The sequence below is a fragment of the Pezoporus wallicus genome, unplaced genomic scaffold (assembly GCF_028554395.1).
Source record: "Pezoporus wallicus isolate ANWC-B61680 ecotype Strahan unplaced genomic scaffold, APGP_CSIRO_Pwel_v1 contig_2384, whole genome shotgun sequence".
Classification (NCBI taxonomy): domain Eukaryota; kingdom Metazoa; phylum Chordata; class Aves; order Psittaciformes; family Psittacidae; genus Pezoporus; species Pezoporus wallicus.
In genome coordinates, this window is record NW_026640488.1 from 10,060,118 (window position 1) to 10,084,396 (window position 24,279).

At 41.0% G+C, this 24,279-nt stretch overlaps 1 protein-coding gene across 1 annotated transcript in view; it reads right to left on the minus strand.

Moving 5' to 3' along the window:
* Window positions 1-13,391, minus strand: part of VEGFC (vascular endothelial growth factor C) — a 70,742-nt gene extending 57,351 nt beyond the window's left edge. Inside the window, exon 1 of the mRNA XM_057419125.1 lies at window positions 12,903-13,391. Coding sequence (XP_057275108.1) covers window positions 12,903-13,046 — 144 coding nt within the window. The 5' untranslated portion in view covers window positions 13,047-13,391. The remainder of the gene's footprint in view (window positions 1-12,902) is intronic.
* Window positions 13,392-24,279: the final 10,888 nt, after the last annotated feature.

Sequence of the window (24,279 nt, forward strand, 5' to 3'; positions counted from 1 at the left end):
TTAATTCCACTATTAAGTATTGGCACTGAATGGGAATCAAGGCAACAGCTGGTATTAGGCATCAGATACATTGATCTAATACACAATTAAAAACCACATATATATTTTAGACTCTCACTGCAGAATATGTTATATAGTGTTCCTATTAACCTCAGTTTCTTGCTACATATTACTGAAGCTGCAGGCTCCTGCCACATTTTCTTATCCCTTTCACCTTTTCCTTCAGCCACTTACTATTTATAACTCAGCACCAACAAAAAGGATTTAAACATTAAGCAAAGCTGCAGTACTTCAGCAACCTTTCAAGCTTGGTCCGAGGAGAACAGCTTCATATACTTATGTAAAATCCCTCAGCAATTTCAGCAAACAGAACATAAACACTGAATGCAACTGGAAAGAGATGCTGCAGCTATAAAAGACAGACGTGCACATATACACTTATTTCATTTAACGCCTATGCCACCCACCCAACCAGAATGTCCACTTAATACTGGTAAGTTCTTAAACCTGAAATTTCTTAAGAAAACATGAAAGCATGGCTGATGAGGTCATGTCAAGTATTCCTTGTAGGTGCCTGTCTCTGCTCTCTAGTTACAACAGGAGTCCAGACAGTGTGACTCAGTCGCTTAACCTTCAATTAGATAAAGTGAGATAAAACCAACCAATGACCACAGGTGTTTTCCAAAGAATTACTGCCTCCTTCAAGGCATTTTCTGCTCTAAGGTTATTTTTCCATAGGACCTTGCAAAGTGAGAGGAAAACAGGCCCTCGAAGCTGACTTAACTGTGATCTGAAATTACTGATCAGTAAGTGTTCTAGACTACTATCAAAAAAGCCCATCCTCCTCTGCTCTTTCTACTCCCACCTGCTTATCCCTTCCCTCCCACAAGTCCTTGGTCTCCAGTGCAGATACAAGCATATTTGAAGCCAAGAGGTAAACCAGACTGAAAAAGCAGTCCATCCAAGTACTCCTTAACCCACACACCTTCTACCGCCCACAAGCTGCCAGTCACATCACATTCCTGACTCAGTTCCCCCATACTCCTACTGGCACTCAGAAGGGGACAGTGCAGGGCACAAATAAGCAAGTGGGCAATGGGAACACTGTTTGGGCTAGTGCCACCAAACTACACAGGTATAAGCAGTTAACTTCAGCTGAAACTGCTCCATTTTTCCACTTCTAAGACCTTCTTTCTAACTGTATTTAAAAGTTTTGACAGACTTTATTTAACCTGAAGCTTGATTTTTCCACTGGGACACTGTCCTAATGCTTGTTTCTTGTCCACATTAAAAGGACTTAACTGACATCTTAAACTGACAGAAGTATGATCTGGAGTGATAGAGAAAGGAAAAACAGAGGGTGCCTCAGGGGCATCAGATTGCTCAGAGATGCTGTGGATGCCCCACCCCCCGCAGTGTTCAAAGGCCAGGCTGGAAGGGGCTTTGAGCAACCTGGTCTAGTGGAAGGTGTCCCTGCCCATTGCAGGGGGTTGGAACTGGATAAGCTTTAAGGTCCCTTTCAACCCAAACCATCCTATGAGTCTACGCTCTCTGCAGGGGCTCAACAATACTTGCTGTGCAGGTATAGGTCTGGTCTGCAGCAGGTCATGAAGTGACAGCCATAAGGTTTTTCCTTTATGTACTCTCAGTGATTCCAGAGCAGACAGCTAAAAAGGGTCAGTGGAAGGGAAAAGAAAGCAGAAAAAGGCTTAGTCCACCCCAAGAAGAAAAGGAAGGACACAGAGAGGGAATAGAGCCAGAGTCTGCAGATGAAACCTAGATCTCGGAGAAGAGAGTGGGAGAAGCAGGAAAGGAAAGCTAGATCTGAAGCCAGAGAGGGACCTGGGCCGGCACCATATTTGCTATGCAGAGACAAAGAGCCAAAGGAACCAGAACTGTGACAGCCTGATGCAGCCTCGTTGCCATTTATTCACATGAGAAAGGGCAACTAAAAGTTAGGATGATGAATAAGGTGAAGGTAGATACCGGTAGATACCACAGTCTGATGGAGAAGCAGGTAATAGAGAAAGCAGCAAGTAACTAGAGATGCATTCAAAACCCAGGAGCTGCTCAAGAACACTGGTGAATGACAGAAGCCTAAAGGCACAGCCTGCTGCCCTGCTCAGCTATTTCAGTATTTACACAATGCTGCCTCGAATGGGAAATAACACCTAAAGGTCTCAAGACACAGACACAGGCACAGTTCTACCATCCAAGTCCAGAGGACAGTCTTTAGTGGGTGCAGGCCTGTGCGACCAGTTTCCCAAAGCATCAGGTGTGCTGCCTTCCCCCTTATCTGCTCCTCACTGTCACCCCATGTCCCAGCTGGTCCCATCCTCCTTATTTAACCTGTTCCTCCCCCTGACTGAATAGGGTGTGGTATGGAGAGGTGGTAAGCAGCACCAGACTAAGTGCTTCCATGCTGAACCTGTAAGAAAACCGATCCAGCTGAGGAGATGGAAGCCCATTCCAACACCTTTCAGTGCATTTTTTCTTTCAATTTCCTAGACTTTGAAGCCAATATTGCAGTCCAGCCAAAGCATTTCCATTTCAGAGTATAAGGACCCTGGCTGCAAAATAATTTTGACTTTATGAAAGGACATGGGAAGATAATTGGTAAACAGTGGATAAAAATAGCTCTGTCTGAAATTCAACCACCTTAATGATTACCAAAATGGATGTTTATTAATTCCATTTTTCTTTTAAAATTGCTACTCGGCTACCAGTTAAAGTTTTAGAAGATAAGCAATTAATTGCATATCTCAGAATTTCCATTTACTTTAAATTCCTCAACTCTGTACTAACTCATAAAGTGAAAGGGAAATTCCCATTCTAGTGGAACCAGTTAGCTAACAAACAACCTGCTCTGGCTCAGAATAAGTTTACTTTTTAATAGCTTCCTCATTAGGCAGTTGAAAAGCTAAAATATATATACACATCTTGATTATAAAAACATAAGGTTTTTCAGACTTTCACACATATTCTTGTAAGTTAGGGACTGTATGAAAATGTATATAACAAGGATCTTGAAGAATTCATTGTGCATGTTATTTATGGAAGGAAAGAGAATAAAATCAAAACTAAATACAATTTTCACTTAATATGCAGAATAACAGCAGAATTCAATAGGTTAGCCCAAACATGGAATAAACATTTAGAGAAAAAAATTATGATTATCCAGAAGAACTTCAGTTTTATTCAATGTATCACTTATAAGATAATATCTCTACGATAATAAGGATTTGAACATATATGCCTCAGTGAGACCCTTAGCAAGATGCACAAACTCCTCAGATCAGCACACAGCACTTCATTAGTGAGGCAGAGGAAAGATGTCCCAACGCCACCCAGAAGGAACAATGAATGCAAGGAGATAAAAACCAAACCAAAACAAACCCTATTCAAACTCTAGATGACTTAATTTGCCAAATTCAGGAAGCTCCATTGCACCCAAACTGGCGCTGTGTTGGTATGAAGTAGTTCAGTATCTACTAACTGCTCATGGTGTCTTCAGTATGAGACTAGACAAATCCATGTAACAAGATGTCCATAAACAGATACTGAAGGGAATAGGCAGAGGCATGTCTTCTAATATACTCAGCCCAGCAATTGTGGATGTTAGGAGAGTATGAGGGAAAATGCAGAAAGCAACTAAGCCCAAACATTCATCTTAAAAAGAATAGCATGTGCTGCTGAGACTGACAAAAGCCAAACTCTTATTATATATTTCTTATATGCTTACATACTTTAGGCTAGGCTTGATGTGTACCTAAAAATTTGCAAGTGTGGGTAGATTCCTGGTAAATTTGCTTAGTCATATGCACCTAGTTAGGGCATATAACCATGCCCTCACAAATCTTGCCTGACAGTAACACATTACTGTTAACAGGTATCAACATCCTTTGCAAGATCTCTGACATGTTTCACAAAATACTTTGAAAGCATACATAGTTAACAGCTGTCAGGCTCAAGACAAGCAGAAGGAATGGTTCTTTCAGTTTTGGGGCTTGCTTGTTTTTAAAAATTTACTATCATATATATATATAAACCAGAAGATCTACTCAACGCCAAACTTCTTGATACAGAAAGGTGTTGACATCAAAAGCTTCTGTGGGCTCAATAAGCACTTGGATAGCACGTAGGATACACGTCAACTAAAAGCTATACAATAAAACAAAATAATCCCCCCCTCCCCCCCCCCCCCAATCATTTAAGGCAAGGAAGTCCACAAGCTGCCCGCTGCCAACAGTCTGTAAGCATGTACTGATACTTTCCATTTCTTTGCTCAGAAAGAGATTGTCAAGTAGGTCCCGTAATTTTGCAGCGCACGGCTTGGCTGGTAAGGGCATAAATGGAGAAGGCCAGCCAAAAAAAACCTAAGAGGTACTGAAAGAGCCACAAACATGGCTGTAGCCAGGTGCATGTTGCCATGGTTGCCCTTTCACTATGAAAACCACGATGAGCCTGGGCACCCTGTAAACATCTATGCGTGGTGTTGGGTTTTCCAGCCAAAGTTCCCAGCTGACCAAGGAAGGAGCAGCAGGTACACGCTTCTACACCAGGGCTTCTCATGAATATGGTCTGTAGGACGCAAAGGTGAAGAAACTAAGCAAGTGGAGTATGACTCTTTCAAGCTGTTTCTATGGAATGGTTTGGGGACAAATCAGCTGGATTTTGCACAAACAGCTCCCCACAGGGTGAGCAAGCAGTGCGGCTTACAGGACAGAGGATAAAAAAAAAAACAAAAAACTTTTGGTGGCCAGAATTTAGTGGGCACTGCCTTTTTGTAGGAAGAGACATAGAATCATAGAATAGTTAGGGTTGGAAAGGATCTTATGATCATCTAGTTCCAACCCCCCTGCCATGGGCAGGGACACATCGCACTAAACCATGTCACCCAAGGCTCTGTCCAGCCTGGCCTTGAACACCACCAGGGATGGAGCATTCACAACTTCCCTGGGCAACTCATTCCAGCACCTCGCCACCCTCACAGTAAAGGGCAGTCTTCACCTGGAAGGAACTGGGGAAAAGGGGGTGTGAGGGGGAAGGTGTGACGGACTGCTTCTCATCATGTGCCATGCATGAGGTTTCAAACATCACTTTCCAAGTCATCCATGGCCACATCAGTGGGGCACACTGCACACATTTAGTGGCTGCCTAACAAAGTTGCCTGTGTTGGATACTGCTTGAAGCAGCATCTATGGCTAGTCAGGCATTTTCTCTGACCAGCTACAGACATTCTTATATGACTTCAATACTTAAAAGAAATACCATAAGCAAACTAATCATGGAGTAAAGCAGCAACTTACAGGCTCAAAGGAAAAATACAGATCATTTGTCTGTCATAAGAAATGAGGATTTGAAAATTTCATTAGTTTTCTGAAACTGTTAAGATATTCTAAGAGTTTCATTAATACAAAGAGCCTTTTCATACTATTAATCCAGATTAGTAATGACTGTTGAGTTTGTCTAATTCTTTAGTTCCACCTGATGCAACAGAACAGCCCATTTCTTCCTTCCTTTGAAGCATGGTCCTGCCCTCTGAAAATCCTCCACTGCTCCTTCCCCTACTTCCTGCTCCAAGACCATGATTCAGTGTACCTTTACTGCCTTATCAGCCTGTCCACAGATATTTCAGAACAGAAAGTACTCAGAAGTCCTCTACAGCTCTTTAGCCCTTTCATTAGTTTTAGTCATTTGATCACCTGTCGGCCCAGCTGCCTGGAGGAAAAAAAGAAGCAGGGTTTTCATTAATCTTAAAGATCCTCCTCATTTTCACAGTTGATCAGAGAGAAATAGGCAGTTCTTCTCAGGTAAGAAAAATAAATAAAAGCTTTTTTTTTTTTCCCCACAAATCACTTCCCACACCTTTTAGCTGTATGGGTGCCTTTACTCTCACTTGAGCACTGCGGTCTTGGAGGAAACTGCAACTGCAGAGACAACCTTTTATCAGCCAATTTCACCACCCTAAGGCAGCCGGATCTCAGTCTGAGTCCAGACAGTTCAAACAACCTCCCTCTGCAGACACAGTGAATTACCTCCTAAGGGGAGCCTGGACAATCTCATGTGCCCAATACTATGAACACTGCATTCCTAGCAGGCAAAAGAAATTTCACTGAGGCAGCCAGGAGCTGCCCATCTGCTGGGCTCTGCTGAGACACAAGAGGAGACCAGACCTTTCCAAACAGCGTGCTCAAAACCAATATGCTCTCATGTCTCATGGTGCCCCAGGGAACATAAGGCAGAAGGCACAAACTCAGCATCACTAACATCCCAGCAAGTGAACCAGGAGGCCCTCAGAGAACTTGATTTTGATCCTAACCTCTTGCCTTCTGCTGCCTGCTAGTTTAGATGAAGCTTCCATGAAAGGGAATGAAATTGCAGAGGAGACAGGCCAATAACTACCATATCCAGTCATGTCAGAGGGATATTTAGCAATTGTTAATGTTCTCCTGAAAGCTGTGTCCTGTGTCCTGCACAACAGGGCTCTTGGTATTTTTAAATGAACCACCATTTTACTCCTCTCTAGCCAGTCAGAAACACACCCAACTAGAAAGACAAAATAATTATCCATCTCTATCTTCCCTTCTAGAAAAAACACTTCATGTTTACTGAATCCACCCACTGTGATTCAACAGTGCAAGCCAGCTGATTATTAACAGGACTGTCTCGTTTCCTCCAAATCCCAGAATATTTCAATATTAATTATATAAAGGAAATAAGATTTCAATATTTCTTTTACATAAGGATATTTTAAATTTTAACATGAGTACCTTGACACACATGAATAAAATGAAAGGAAGTAAATGGTCACATTTATACCACTGCAGCCCTGTTATGCAAGATTTGCTGGGAGCGGGTGGGGTGAAGAGGAAGTCATAGACTCCATTTTAATTTGGAAACATCTGTCCCTAGGCAAGCGACAAACATCAACAAGGCACCACCTCACAAGTTTATTTCCTAGTTTCCTTAGACAATTAATTACACTGCTAATATAACCATAAGTAGCAATTCTATTAAAAAGACAGTCTCCATCAAGGGTCTTGGTACTATTAACGTGTACAGGCAAAGTATGTTTCTGTGTATCTGTGGCCAGTTACAAATATATGTAACTGGAACGACTGAATTTACATAATTTTCCTTTTCTGCATCATTTCTAGGAAGAAATAGTAAGACCACTGCTCTCCGAGTAATGGTGAGCCTGCAAACAAGCAGAGATTGTATCCCTCAGCAGTATACTAAATAACAAACAATCCGTTTAGAGGAACAAAACCCTAACGCGTTCTTTGACTTCCAGTGAAACCTACTGTCATGGTATCCTCCAAGCAAAGACTATAATATAGCCAAAATATACCAACTACTACTGATCTGGGGTATTTTCCTTTTTCCTTTAGTTATCAGAAGATATCCTTCCTGTGTTTTCCCCTCCTCCGCCAAAAAATACTACTCCTCAGTTACTTCTATGTAGGACCAAAAACATCTTACAAAAACATTTGTTCACTCCACTGGCAACTGCAGCCTCTAAATAATTGTAAGGAGTTATAGCCATCTTAGACAAGCCAGGAAATATCAAAAGAAAAACCAAATTACTACACAGCTACAGGGATTGATTTACAGTTATTACAATGGGAGAGTAGGAGAATAAATAACCTACAGTTTAGCTATTTTCTAACTAAAGTCTGAAATGCAACAGAAGGGGGGAAAATACAGTAACACATAAATACTAAGTCATCAGAAAAAATTTCTGGTGACAGATAAACACAAAACAAGAAAAAGAAGCTAACAAATTCATATACAATAGTAATTCAACAAAGAACTCCCATGGTCTGCCTAAGCTATCAATGTTTTAAATTAAAATTCTGTTGCAATTTATGCAGCCTTCAGTGTCTTTGAAGCAGATACACATACATGGAGAGGAACTTGGTATTACATATAGAATCATAGAATCATATTACTTAGGTTAGAAGCAAGGCAGAATTAGGAAAATAAGAAGTTATTGAATGTTATAATAGATAACAAAAATGATCATACCTATCCTGCTCACTAAACAAAATTCAATACCCTGCCAAGCAAAACTGTTAAGGCGCAACTTGGACTTCGAAAGAGCTTACAACTTCCAAACAACAACCTGGCTTGGAATTTCTTATAATTCATTCTACAGACAGCTGTACCATGTTTTTTTTTACATTAAACAGGATATTAAAATTGATAGGATACCAGTCTGACTTCAGTTGGATTCCCTTTGTCCCAGCATTTTGTTTTAATGAATCATTGACCACATTCAGAAAAGCAGCAGCTGAACACAAGGTTCTAGACAGGCTTACTGTCCTTGATGCAGCATATCAATGGAGAGGATTACTGCCATCATCCTCAGCTACAACAGCTCGAAAAACAAGTCCTGGTTTGTTTTTACTAAAATAAGCAGGAACACATGCTTGAAGCACATGCAAGAGTTTAAACACACGCTGAACCTAAAAATAATATTTTTGATGGGATGTTTCTGAATGCCTCCAAACAGCAGTTAGTTAAAGTGATCCCCACAGCTTTTTTAGAATCTTCAGAAGTACAGTTGTTTGTCAGCAGCAATCCCATCAAGTCCCTCACAGGCATACAAGTGTGCTTACACAAGATGCCCAGGAATGCACATAACTACACCAAGAACTAGAAAGTGCCATGAGCTCTTAGGAGAAGCCAAGTACAATACTAGCACACAAAGGCTAGGCCAAGGTTTAATAAATTATGCTTACAGAAGTATTGCTTAATCTTCATAATAGATCCTATTATGATACTTTTGTTCACCCCATTGTAAGTGATACAAATCATGCTTCTAGAAAAAGACAGCTTCTGTCTGTGTGTGCATGTGTGTCTGAAAAAGAAAGTGGCTATACACACATGAAAAGTAAAGCTGTAGCAGACAAAACAGCAACAGCAGGAAAAATAACATTCTCCCTACCTTCTCAATTTAGCACTGCTTGAGTACTGTGAGTGAGATTTATGTTTTCAGAGCAGAAAATGTAGCCTCATCTCTCATCAGCACATGTAACATTACAACACAGAGTAAGGCACACTTCATAAACAGAGATGGCCACAGAACTGATGGGTTTGAGATTACAACAGTGACAGAAAGGAGCCCAAAACTTACACTGCTTTTCCTCACACTCCCACACTAACAGCATTTAAATTCCATTAGCCATCAACAAGCAGCATTTTATGTTTAGGTCAGATATAAAGTAATTTTAAAATATTAATAATAAAAAGGTAGCTCTCAGCTGAGGTAGCGTCCAAGACAAATGGAGCTCAAGCAAGTGCACCTATTTTCACTGCAAAAAGAAAATCATGGACAGACTTTTCTATACTTTGTCTGCGTAAAACAGCCCTAGTGCCACTTTCAGGGATGCCCTTTAGAACAGGCAAATACATTTTCATTTGTTATTTCCATCCTAATACAAAACTACAAATCTTGCATAAATATAGTTTTAAACCTCTTAAAACGATGTGTTAAAATTGACTAATACTGCTTTTGGATAGTCACATAATCCTAGAGGTCTGACTGTGCAACAATATGAAGGTGGAGCTATTAGGGCAAACCCTCCCAGCTGTGTGGCTTCTGTTCAGTTATTGTTACCAGACCACTGTTAACCATCATCATTACCATAACAAACTACTCCTGCTCCTGTTACCCTATTACCATTATGCAGTCTAGGTACTGTCACACCTTCATTTCAATAACCCAGAAAGATTAATTCTTGCCCAGAATGCCTGCATAGTCCCTCCAGTTTGTTTTGAGCCTTTCAGCAAACAAATAAAGAATTTACTTTAAATACTTAGCCCTCCCATGTAGACAGAGTGTACTCACCACACATTCCCAATTCAAAACTACCTAAAGAACAACAGCCAGAGACTAAACACATTATAAGAGTTATTACAATATTCACAGACAGTACAAGCCGCTCACCCTCTCCTTGCTGCAGCCGCTTGGAGCATCCATGCTGGGCAGAGAGTACCATCCAAACTGCAGGAACACTGGGGACAAGGGGGCTGATTTCCCCGATCCCAACTAAGACAGAAAGACACTTGAAGTACCAGGTTGTCTTCTGCAGCAGGCCACCCGGAGGGACAGAGGGAGCAGGGCCACCCTGCCTCCTGCCCTGGTGGGGAGTGGCTGCAAAGGAAGGGTTCAGCTCATGGGGGCAATCCTCCCTGCTGCAGGAAATCCCAAGGAGGTGGTTTGCAGGTAGGATTCATTCCCATCCCAGTGAGCAGACAGTTCAGCTGAAAAGTATTACTCTGGACCCCATAAGCTTGTTAAATAATGTACTTTGCCCCTAGGCTTAAAAAAAATTAAAAATAAGGGGGAGGCAGTGTTGCACAGGCTTACCAGTGCCCACTTCCTGCAGAATATGCCCTTGCAAGAAGTGTGTATGAGGAACTGCTACTATTTTTATCTCTAATGCTTCCAGGTTGCTGCAAATATCTAAGATAAGATTAATGCATAACATTTACCTGCATAAAACCACAATACCCTTACTTTCCGCCCAGCTTTTACTCCTATGTTGGAGGACCCTCAACTTCATTCACTTTTTAAGATGTTTCTAAAGCTGAAGATTTTAAAATAGGAGCAAAGAGAAAAAAATATAACGTGTGAAAAGTTGACCCAAAAAGGCTGTATGACCTGCACTTAAACATCAGTTTAATATGCAGCAGTATGCCATATGTATGGAAAGTAAAAATAGAGGAAGCGTTAACATCTATGAACACAAACTCAAGTGACTACACATTTCACATTTAAGTTAATAAAGCTCAAATGGATGATGATATAATCATATTTTCCTTGAAACAATTACTTACAGTTTACTTATTTAATCCTTTCATAATTACTTCAGACATTCATCTCGGCATTCTCTCATCACAGGAACAAATAATGTGCAGTACTCACTCACTCAAACAGTTCCAGCAAAAGCAACAAACTCATAACTAAAGGCTTCCAACATGACTAAGACTGGTTGGATCCAGAGTCATTCCCCCCCCCCTTTCTACTACTCTCCAGTAGTCAGGCACAAAAACATTTTTCTGTTAACATATTCACTTAACACATGCTATCCCGCTCACTTCCCAGTCTCTTGACCTTTCTTCCTTCAGCTTGCTGAAAGTTCCCCTTTTTCCAGGGAGCACTTGCACTTCTACACAATGCACTATAGCGGCAACTCCCCAGACTCTTGAGGTTTCTTCAAGAAACAGAGTGACTGTCCCAACACATGCAGGGGAACATACAGCATCCCTAAGGATAGTATCTTCAGTATCAGCTGTTCCTCCTCAGCAGTTTAGATGTACAAAATATGATCACACTGCAGTTTAGATTCTTTCTACCTTTTAAACATAAGCTATTCTGAGGCTTTACAACTCAAACACCTGTTTCACTCAGTAAATAACTGACTTGCAGTCATGGGCTGGCAAGAGTTGAGGTATTTTTACCCTTCACTAAGTTCTGCATATTTTTTTTTAAAGTAGTCTTAAGTGGTAAGAGCAACCAGATGAATTGATTTCGTGTTCCTATTTTTAAGTACTTGATAAACTAAGCAATATGATCACTGATAGTATATTAGCATTCAGAATACTTCAATGGTAAGCATTCAGCTGTAATTAAAATAATTTAAGAGACACTACAGTATACTCAGTAACCTTTTCCACACAGAATATTGTTTGAAAAGCAGGAACTGCATGAGCAACATGAGGTCTGCAACAGTTTGAATACCTGAAATAAGCACAGGCAATGTACACAGTCAAAATTTGACTTCCCACATAGTTACAGTAAAACTTCTATTCAGTAAAACAAACAGCACAGGGGAATGGTGGGGGGGGGGAATCAGAATATAGGCTTAACTTTTAATTCACACACTTCCCTCCCTTCCCCATACTGAAATGAATAATGAATGAGCTAGGTCATGATCACTTTCAGTAACTATGTCAGAAATCTTCAAATGAACGAGATGAAGGCAAGAGCTGTTAAAGCTCAGACATCAAAGATCTTCCTAGTAATGCCACAGGCTTATACAACCGCATACTATGCATCATTTTTATGTATTAGCATACCGGGAACTGCAACCACAAGTACCAAAGGTACTTGACTGCTACATTACGAAACTTCCTATGCAAACAAAAATTAACACAGGATTTTAAGTATTTGTGACTGAAATCTGAGAATTTAAACCTAGCCTTCCCCTGCTCCTGGGCAAAACGAGAATCTTCATACTCGAGTGTCACCTGACACCTCCCGTCACCTCTGTCACGCAGCAGCAACTCATCCAAAGTGTCAGTAACTCCAAGAGGGTTTTCAACAAATAGTCTTGGCTGTCCTGGTCACCGTCTCTCCACGCCTCCCTCACCGCTTCGTCCCATGCACAGCTGCTGCTTAGAGCGTTTCTCAGCCCTCTCGCCCGCTCTCCCCGGCTTTGCCCGGTCCAGCCCTCAGCAGGACCCCGCAGCGGGAACCCAGAGCCTCGCCCGTGCCGCGGCAGCCCCGGTTGCACCAGCGGCCCCGCTGCTAGGACCAGCTGGAGCCGGGGGGCCGCTGCTCTGCCCGGGCTCCGCCACAGCCCGCTCCCCGCAGGGAGCTCTGCGCGGCTGCAGGAGCGGAGCCTGCGGGCTGCCTCTACCCATCAGGTGCTTTCCGTTTCTTTGTGAATGCAGCTGTTCTCCACGCAGCTTTCCTTCCAGCAACCCTGAAAATCTTAACAATATAGTATTTTTTCTCCTTAAATAAATCCTTCCCTCACTACTAAAGAACCCTCTCCTTAAAAAGGCTTCTCACAAATATTTTCGTCAGCGGGCTTTCCACGCCGTCCGTTCAAACGGACCCGAAGGCCCATGCCCCGAGGGCATCTGCCACGGGGGTACAGGCTTACCTTCGGCTCCCCGGCGTCGGGCTCCTCCTCGTAGTACCCGTGGCCGGACTCGTAGGCGGCGGCAGCGGCGGGCTGCCGCGGCCCCAGCAGCACGGCGCCGGCAGCGAGGCAGCAGCCCAGGGAGAGAACCTCCAGCAAGTGCATTGTGCAAAGATGGCAGGGCAGGCGCTGAGCGGGGCTGCGGAGCACTTGGAGGAATGTAGGCGAAATTATGAGGCTCCTTCTCTTCCTCTCCCTCCGTCCCTCCCTCCCTCCCCTCGCAATATCCAAGGCAGTAAAATCCGTGGGATGGAGAAGATGCGATAGCAGCAGCTCCTAGACGCCTGCAGGAGAGTTCCCAACTTTCCCAGCCGCTTTGCAAATTCTCACCAAAGTTATCCGGAGTTTGCCAGGTAAAAACCCACCAGGAAACCGGACATCCGAGGCTGCGCTCACTCAGGAGCAGGGGAGGTGGAAAGAGCAGAGGGGAGGAAGAGGGAGGGAAAGGAGGGAGAGACAGAGCGCGACCGAGGGGCAGCGCGGGACCGAACACCCAGGCGCACCCAGGGAGCTCTCCTCGCTCTGGGTCGGGCCCGGCCGGGGGGGTCTCTGAAAGGCTCCGCTCCGCCCGCCGCGGAGGTCCGTCCGGACGGCTGTCAGCGGCAGCGCGCCCGAGGGGTGCGCGGCGCCTGGGGCTGCTCGGCGGCGGTGGGGGCCACGCATGGCGAAAGCGCCCTCTGCCTGCTCCTCTAAGCGGCGGGAGGGGGCCGGCGGCGGCCTTGCTCCAGCTCCTCCTCCTGCCGCCGCTGCTGCTGCTGCCGCCTGCCGCCGACGCTGTGCTGGCGCCCCGCGAGCAGAAGGTCGCCCGGAGCGCGTCGTCGCGTCAGAGCTGTGGCGGGAAAGGGGGGCGGGCAGGCCCTAAACTGCCCGCACGGCCCGGGCACAGGCGGCCCCGCAGAGTCGGGCTGGTCACGCCCCGAGCCTTGGCCCTGCGAAGATGCATCCCGCTGTAGGTCCCAGGCCCGAGGGGAAATCAAAGTGCCCTCTTGTTTCATTTCGGCAGATGCAGTTGGGTAAAATGCACACAGAGAAAGCATGCAAGAAAATCTCTGTTAATTCTAGTCAGGTACTTGTTGAGCAGTACTCCCCTTCACCTGAGAGAGTTTTGGCTGGAGAGAAAAAGATTTTGCCATGCTGGAAACAGAGTAACTCAAGAGTACCATATTTGTTTATAAACTTCCTATCAGTGCCATCTCAGAGCTATCTTTGAACAGAAGTTACATCCCATTCAAAGCCCTAAATAAAAGAGAGGTGACACTGTGCTCCAATTACACTGTGATTAAAAAAAAAAAAAAAGTCAAGCAGTAAACCCAAAAGGGATTGAACATTGCTGACAAAGTACCCCACTGCAGCCTGCTCAGATCTCAGCCATGCAAAAGGAAAATGTTATATTCCCTGTGCTATTATTATTGCTCGATGTGAACAGGATTATTGAATCTTGGGTAAATATTTGTAAAGCTTTTTAAATTGTTCTGAATCACTTTTATATATCTTCTGGTACTGAGACTGTGTGGGAACAAACTGTGGTGGCAGACCCCTGACTGCCTTGGCTGGATGCTGGCAGTCTGCTCATGGTACACTGTTCTTATTCTTTGGGAATTCCATTACATAACTTTTCAGGGAACAACATTCTGGGGGTTATGCATAAAGGGGTCTCTAGCAGGCCTCTGGGTACCTCCTGTTCTTTTTGATTTCTTACCATTTCCAAGAACCTTGCTGCTACAATACATTATTTTGATGCTAGGAAGTAATCACCGCATTTGCAATCAGAACGAAATCTGAAGTTTTAGTAGAGATGCATTTTAAGTTTTTATAGTTACTAGAAAGTTATTAAAGCACTAACAGCTTTTTAACATCTTCACAACATAGTAAAGCCATGAAGCAAAGAGAGTGGTAGAAGTTAAGCAGACCAGCTATGAAGATATGATAGTATACCTAAATTAAGAAGCCTATTGTTCTTCAGTGGACCCTTACAGTGCTGTGGATCAAAGCATAGGATTAAAGCCTAAAGAGCTCATAGGCCAGGATGCAAAACCTATCTAAACAGAAATACAGCATTACTGAGTTTCAACACGTTAAAACCTCTCAGATACATCACAGACTGTAAAAAGCAAATACTTTTGCAGCAGATTAATAAAATCTGCCTGACAAACCAGGCACAGATAATATTTCAATAACAGTGCCATGCAAAGAATGCCCCATAACTAAATCACAAACCAGGATGGAACATACCACTCCTGCTGTGCCATCATAATCAGCTGGCTTCATTATTTATTTCCCCAGTTCCACAGCACTTGCATTCTGTCCCTTTCCTCCCCCAGTCCATGGAACATCCATCAGAGGATCAAAAGCTTTTATACAAAAGAGCATTTCCACCAACTGCTCTGTATAGCAAGTTTAAAGTGTCATAACTGAAAGCTGATAATCACAGTCATAGCACCTCAAGTCACAGTCTAATCATAAGGTTTTAAACATAAATGGCTTAAAATCTATGATACTTTATATCTTTTGTTTACAAACATATTCTATTTACAAACAAGTATTCCAATGGCTCTGGGACACTAAGGTTTTCCTCAATTCAGTCTGTACTTCTTTCCATCCTGTAAAGATGGCTTATTTAAAGGCTTACTGATTTAAAGTATTTTCTCCTTTCCTCACCTCCCAATAATTAATATTGCTCCTCTTGTTTTCAAATTAAGCAGAAATCTGTCAACAGAATTGTTGTGGCAATCAGTACACTGACAGTGAACTGACCTTATAAGCACAAAAGACACAAGAGATATCCCTTATAGTATAGCGATACAGGTCTAGGTCTTATTCTGTTATGTTTCAATGGCAGTGACAGTTACTATTGAGAAACAAAGGAAGCTTTTTATAATCAGATGTAAGATTCCTTCAAATAAATTCTCTTGATGTTGTTTTAAAATTGCATTAAAAAAATCCAGAGCCCGTTCTGTTGTTCAAGTTGGTGTAATGTACATCTGTCAAGCACATTCCTCTTCTAAGTTTAGACATACTGAGTATGTTCCTTTCTGATAAATTCTCTGTATCCATTCTGAAATGTGGATGGGTTTCAATACCTGTTTCCTACCTCTATTCATCAGCAGTACAAAAAGTCAGAGAGGAATCAGTATAAGAAATGTGAACTGAGACCGAGGAATAGAAAAGTGTCAATAGCAGCAAGAAAAGTCAGTAGGATGCTACTGTAATTTGATCTACTTGCTGATGGTACAATTAAATGATAATGCTGTTTTCTTTACACAGCATGTTATTTACATTCTCCTTATATTTTTTGTGTTTGATTCAAACCAATCTCCTTTGCATTCTCCTCTTAGACATATAGAGGCATATATAGACATATGTAGGCAAGACTTAAAATTAGTTAGCATGGTTTGCTAATTGCAAACAAGCCATGTTTGTTTCAGCACACATAGGCTTACTGGTGAGTTTCAATGGAATTTATATTTAATGTAAATGTCAAAGGTAGAAAACATTGTTCCCCAAGTGCAGCAACTCAAAAGACTATGGAAGTGCCATTCTGGAGCCATTCCAAAAGATGAAGGCACTATAGTAAGCTTCAGTCCTTAGTTCCTCTACAGATAGGACTCTCCTATATTTCCTCTCATGCTTAAAAGCATGGGAAAAAAAAATCTGGATATTGATCAGTGTCTGAGATATCAAAGTCTTATGTAAATAGTGTAAATGAGGCTGATATGTATAGGGAAAAGAAACTGACAAGGCATTTCAGATTCACTGCCAAACTACTAGAACAGCTGTTCACTAAAACATTTTCTGCCAACTGAGTCTTCCAATCCCAAGTTTTATTACACATTTCTTATCATATTGCTTATGTAGTTGGAGTAACCAGTTCTATGGAAGAGAAGACTTAGCTACTGAGAAAAAAAAAAAAGATGGTGCAGTGGATTTCAGGCTTTAGTCCACTTCTCAACCCCCTTTCTTTATAAAAAAAATATATGATTTAGTGGGAACATTTAGGAGTACCGCAGATTTACTGATTATGTGCATAATGGCCTTTCTCATTCCTCACAAGCAGATTTAAAAACAAACATTTTTTTAATGGGCCCTCATGTAGTATTTCCTTATAAGATCCTAGAAAAGAATCAGCATTTTAGCTTGAACATCACCAAAAGTAACTGAAACGTTTTCCTTGACTTTGATCAGGAAACTTAACCCATGGGAAACTGCCCTGCACCAAATCTCCAGCTAGGAATCCTGAAATTTAGCTTTATCCATTTATCTTCCCTAAAAATATTGTTAGGATGAATAACTTTAATGCAATGAGAAAGACATCACTGCTGCAAAAACATTTTCTGCAATACATGACCTCGCAAGCTGCAGTTTACTACCCAGAAAATTCTTTTCCATTTAGTATAAAAGTTCGTCCCTCTTGAAAATTAACTAACAAGAACCCTTAGTCTTCAGCCTTTAACCCTGGTTGATATTTGGGGATTACAGGATTATTGGGGTTTCTTTGTTCTCAGGGCTTTTCTTTCTAAACTTAAAATCAAGACTACTGGTATCTAACATTAGAATTTTTCTAGGCTACAGACTGGATAACTGCAACAGTGTAAAACCCTTGCTATAATAAGGGGTTAACATGATTCAAAAATGGACAACACAAGGCAGTATCTCAAGAAAAGTGTTTGAATTACCCAAAGCAAATTACAGATCTCTTAAAGAGAGATTCAGATCTGAGGTTCTTGCTTAGGCCCATCTTTATTTTTCACATAGTTGAAAACAGGTGGAGATTAATCTAAAAATTATGGAAAGGAGAGGTTTGTGGCCTGGGTTGGGTTTTGGTTGTTTTTTTCTTTTCTTGATACACCAGGTAGTAGTTCTGGAATTTGCTATTATGAGAAGTTGGAAGCAGAAAACGGTGAGGTTTAAAACTGGATCAGACAAATTAAAGATGATCAGGAAAAAAAAAGAAAGGTAGGAGTAGAGGAGGACAAACTCTGCATGCCTAATTCAATGAATGCGGATGCTGCAAAAAGTGTGAAGGAAATGGACTGCAGAAGCAGACAGTCTTGTGTACTCTCCCCTATCCCCTAAATAGCATGTTCAATTGCAACTGCTGGAGACAGAAAAACTAGATGGACAGTCTAGACAGATGGTTTGTTGGAGCCAATAGGACATTTTTTATATTTTAAGGGAAAGTGAATCAATTTTTCATTGATTCAGGTCCAAACCACAAAGTAAATGTGTTCTTGTCTTTTAGTCTCATGTTCAGACCGCGTATACTTAGTCATAACAACAATACTTATTTTTTTACACATCATTATTGCACCAGAAGTCAGTCCAACAGATAGGGTTGGAAGAAAGTACACAGGAAATCCAATCTGTAAAATATTCTTTATAATCTACAATGAAATGAATAAAAAGTGCTAATGCTATCACCATTCAAACTATATTAAATCATTCCACCTTAGAAAAAACTTCATGTATCTGCTTTTTGGATACATATGGTAAAGCAGCGGATTTTTAATTTTTTGATTTTTTTTTTTTTTAAAAAAACAAATGGTAAGACAAAGCAAAACAAAAAACCTATGTACCAATTTTCAGTCAGTAAGTTATCATTGCTAATAGTTTTAATTGGCACCATGCTTAACTTGGTTACTAAGAAGATTTTTGTTTTCTACTAAACAATTGCTTAATAAAAACCATAACATTTTCCCTTTAAAATTTCAGGCCTGAAGACACATCCTGTGCATAAAACTAGAAGGATGAGGACCCACCATCTGTAAGAATTCAAAATTCTATCCCTAAAAAAAAAGAAAAAAGAAAAAAAGGGGGGGGGGGCAATGACCAAAGACAAAGAATTAAAGAACAAAAAGGTGCATTGATATGTAGATTGCCCCAGAGCCCACAGGCAACTCCTTCCCTCAGTGTCTAGCCAGGAAATTTCATTTTCCTAAGCACTCAACACTGGGTGACACAGATCCTAGTTCCCTGTGGTACAGTGAAAGCCATGCTAATTTCCCCCTTTATCATTAATGAATTTATGTAATAAGAGACATTCTTAGACCAGCTCTTGACTGTTTCTTCCTTTCAGCACAGCCTGTTAATCTTCCTCCTTTAGCCAGTCTTGACTTTCAACACTCCAGGCTAGACTAGGTAGCTGATACTTGCAACACAGAACCAGGTCATCATTTGGCAAAGCAGCCTTCAGTACAGCACAGCCCATCCGTTGTCTTTCTGGTTGCTTATCTCTTTGTAACTTGAATTCAAGCAGCAACTACTGATCTAAAAAGCGGGTAGCATGCTGGGCCTAAGCTATTTTTAAAATTCCTATCCCATCACAAACCTACAGCTATACTCCACAGGGACACTTCAACTAATCTGTCCCAAAAAACTCTTAAGTGCAAAGGGTAGAGCAACAGACCATTTTCAGTAGCAGGTTCCAGCTGTGGAACTCAACCTAATCTTTTCTATTGATAATGAATATAAGCCTGAGTGTATTCAAAACTAAAAACAACCCCAGCTTCTTAGTAAGACTCCCTGTAGTGATGGCATCTTCCCAGGGTAGCCAGCTGATCCAGGCAGAGAAGGAAGAGGTAGAGAAACAAGCATTTAAAATACAAAAGCTAAGATTTGCAGACATTTTATATATTTTTTTTAAAAAAGGTAGTTTTAAAATATGGATTATAACATTAAAATAATTTTCAAAGGTGCACAGAAGTCACCTTTGCTTATCTTTTCTGCTTTATGAGTGGTCAAAAAAACAGCTTTATTATTAACGTTTGCTGGAGCCAGATTTTCCTCCCTAGTAACCCTAGCAGTTTAGTCCCCATATGACCACTCGCAGCTTTTTCACCTGAAAAGGATGAAGAAAGACCTGGTCATACTTCCATCTTATTTTTCCAGTCTCTTAAGATAGGACTGGTCAGGAGCAACCCCTGTACTGCAGGAGTGATGAGGGAACACACTGGTGCTGGGTTCTGGGCTGCCCCAGCTGCAGAGGTACAGAGGGGGCCGTACTGTTGGAGAATCTGGTGAAGCTCACTGCGCTCAAACTACATGATGCTGCTGCTGCATGCTACAAAGATAGCCACAAGAGAGATGACGTTTTAAAAACATGATGTTTTATGCTTACAAGGGATTGCAGATAGCTGCACATCACACGTTTTGCTCTTGGGTTACTCTTAGCAAGTCTCTAATCTTTTGCAATGAAAATAGATGTTTACTGCAGGATCTTTGGAGTTCTAGTATTCTAGCTGGTAAAATTAAAATAGTCCAAAGGAATGTGTTTCTACATAGCTGTGACATGAGCATTACGTTCACATAATAGGACAATGTTTCTATCCCACAGTTTTGCACTGAAATCTCCAAAGCATCCAGAGGGAATTAGGAACAATTATTAATTGTAGTAATATCCTTTCAAATTTTAATAGGCTTCTGAAATCACTTATAAAATCTGATTTTGTAAGTGAATTTTCATTTTCTTGCTCTTCTCCAACTGTGTCAATGATCTATCAAAAAAAGGTAAGACTATTTCACTGAGATTGGAGATACATTTATGTAGTGATATTAATAGCAAAGCTGTTAATACTCATCAGAGGTCTTGAAAAATCATTTGAGTTTTAAAACTACAGAGGGAAACTCTATTCCCTTTTATCCAAACAAACTTCAAAGTCTAGATCTTTCAGTACAGTAGCTTCAAAGTTTTTTCTGCTTATTTATTGTGTGACCTATTGTTTAGTGGAATAGTGTAACAGATGCCTTGTTAAATAATAATGCTGAGTTCCAGTAGGAATATACCAACTTCTTGAGTTCAGTCTACTCTCAGTCTAGGTCAAAAAGAGCTGGGTCTAAACTCAGTGAGTTTTCAAAAGCTTACTGTAAATATACAATAACAAAGTTCATAATTAAGAAGGCTCATTTCATCAGTCAGCTTCATGTTTGCACAGCAGTGGGAGTAATTATAACACTAATTCTTTCAGGTTGGCTTGAACACTTGACCTTGTAAATAAACTCTTTTTGTTGACCCCCTCCTAAGATGCAAAGCCAAACCATTTGATTTTAACAAAACAGAGCTGTCTGTTTGACATTTCAAAGCATATTTAACTACTTCCTTTCTTCAAGAGATAGTTTTTTAAAAATAGAATTTTATAGGCTACTTCTACTGATTTTTACCATGCAAGGATTAAAAAATTTTCTGCTTGACATTTTCTTCACTTCATCAGTTGAGCTGTATTTGTTCCAGCCATCACAATACATTGAAATACCAAATTTCATGCAAATGCCAGAGTGCCTCAAACTCACTGTTGCCTTTATATTGTTCTTACATCATGCCAGCATTCAGCAATTCACATGGGACCAAAGAATGTGAAACCCAAACGGAGAATTACAGTTGTTTTCAACAGCAGTCATGTGGGCAGACATTCAGTAGAACTAACTGCACCCAAAAAGAGTAAAACAAACAGATAATCTTGTTTCCCTTTTGTCATCCCAGAATTACAGTTCTGTTTTAAAGCAAAGTGTCTGGTTGTCCATTACAATCAATTAATAGACCCCTTCTGAAGAGCAACTTGTTCCCCATTTCTTTGGTACTTACTTTAGGATATCCACTCAAATATGTTTCTGCTCTGTTAGTAACAGTGAGAGACTACATGGTAACTTTGAGATCCGTAAAACGAGACAGAAGTCTCATGCTGAGAATCCACATCAGAAAATCTGTCCCTGGGGAGCCCCAGTGCCGTAACGGGCTGTCCAAGAAATATACGAGGAAAGGGGGCCAGTAATTAAATCCATTAAATTAGCCTCCAACTTGGCAACTGGACTGTCAAAACAGAGCAAAGGTAATAGTGGCATACTTGATAAAATAAAAGGAGTGTTTGACTGCTGATTTTGTGCTTTTATTTTAGATTTATGTCTTACTCATTCTTTTCTGCTCTTTATTGAACAAAAAATTAAAGGTACAATAGATCTCAATGTCAGGAACATAAACTTGTAGTTGCAAATCAAAGTTTTGCATTTTTTAAAACATTTGTAATACTTGCAAACTGTACTTGTAACAGCTATTTTTACTAAGTCTGAGAAGCTTATAAACAAGTTCTGAGTACTTTTCATAATCAGTCACTATAGAGACTGAGAATAAAGCATTTACAGCAGTAGAAGAAAGTTTTTTTTTTAAATATTCAGAAAACAGTTTAAAACAAATTTATCTGAACAAAAATTACATCAGGAAAGCCAAATTTCACTGAATGTCAAATATACTGTATAGTGCATAGTCTTTTTCCATCACCATCCTCTGTAATACACTGTGATGCCTTGAGCTGGTATAAAGAATTATAGAGCCAGTCTAATTGTATGATTTCTTTTCTAGCTATACAATATTCACACTCTACTAGCAAGCAGAATATGCTCAATAATAAGGCATTAAAATTATTACTGCCCTTTTTCTGAATTTTGCATAGTTAGATCTCTTATAGTCAGGGACAGTATCCACAGAGGAATCCAAGTCATAGAAAGGGAACAGACATCTGCAGAAACCTTCTTTTTCTCAAAATTTCCCATTTTATGATGTTACCTTACTTTAGCCTTTTTTACAGGCTAGCAGGCAGTCAAAGGCAGCCTCTCAAAGAGCAGAAGGAACAGAACAGAGAGAGGATTTTTTTTCTTGGATCTGGCCATTGGGTAAGTGCAGTTCATCTTTGCTTCACAGCTGGGGGAGTTCTGTACAAGTGTCCATGAAGGATGAGGCAGCATCAAGTCCTGTAGCTATTGAGTTTAGAGCCAGCCAGATTGGTTTTGGTGGTGGTTGGGTTATTTTTCCCCCCCAGAGACTATACATCAAAAGGTTCTAATTTTACACCCTTATTCCCCCAAAACCCAGATGCTACCGCCAACCCTTCACCCCTTGCCTCTTCTGCAGCCATTCCCGTAAACTCTGAAAACTAAAAAACAATTTGGTTATTTCTAGTTAAAGAACCTCTCTTAGACTACTTTGTGAGAGGAAATTGCTAACAACGTTGGTGATGTGCTTAATGCATTATACGTAGGTCCAGCTGACTCTCTCACAGCTCCTTTTGTGTTTCAGGAATAACACAGTCAAAATATTCTGGTTAGCAAAATGAATAGATACTGCTCAATAAAGAAAGGTTACTGTTTTATCAAGGAATAAGAAACCATGTTTATAGGTTCGTTTTTTTTTTTTTTTGTCACACGAGCATGTCATTTTTCTTTCCTTTTCCTTGCACCACAACTACAAACCTTTTTACATGTATCACTGATAGTCGTAACTTCACTAGGATTTTCATCTAATGTGGTAAACTGCTTTGCTGTATGGTAATAAATACCTAAATAGGGTATTTATTTATTTATTTAGTGATTTGGGAGAAATTTCTATAGACCTACTGTTTTATAGAGGACATTAATTCCTGGGATTGATTAAGACATAACACACACAAAACATATCCTAAGCCTGCCTAGGTAACAAAGTGGGCAGAAGTGTTTTACAAGTCCGGTTTTACTGTAGGTAAAAATACATTTAACAAAACCTTACAGAAAACCTCTTAGATAATATCATGGATGAACAACACAGCTAATATTAAGTGTTGAAAATCTAACAAAATTTTTTTTTTTCCTGTTTCAGACAAGACTTAGACTACTGTTCTACCCCCAACAAAAAGGGGAAAAAGGAGAAAAAGCATCTCAGAGAAAAAAAAAAAAACAACCAACCAGCCAGCTAGGAGTTGTGAAGCCATAGTTTGCTCCCTGAAACCACCACAGGACTGCTTGAGGAGGTGAGAAACAGGAAGCATTCTACCCCCAATTATAAAGTCTTCTAAGTTGGAAATACAGATACTTGAGACAAAGTGCATTCCCATATGTCTGTCTCATAGCAAAGGAACTCCTTTTATTCAAAAACATAGCTCTGATCATCACTAATTCTGGTCCAGTTGTACATGACTGAGTATTGTCCTGGGTTTAGCAGTAGCAGTCAATTTTTCTCCTTCTTGGTAGCTGGTGCAGCGCTGTGTTTTGGCTTCCAGCCTGGGAACAGTGCTGATAACACCGATGTTTTCAGTTGTTGCTAAGTAATGTTTACCCTGACCAAGGACTTTGTGAGGCTCATGCTCTGCCAGGGAGGAGGGGAAGCCGGGAGGAAGCAGAGACAGGACACCTGACCCAGGCTAGCCAAAGAGGTATTCCATACCACAGCACGTTATGCCCAGGGATGGGGGGTAACTGGGAGTTACCCGGAAGGACATGGGGTCTTCTGGGTCAGACTTGTTTCCCGGCAGGTGGTATTGTATTCTCTTCCCTTGTTATTTTCCCTTATCATTGTTGTCGTTGGTGGTAGCGGTGGTGATTT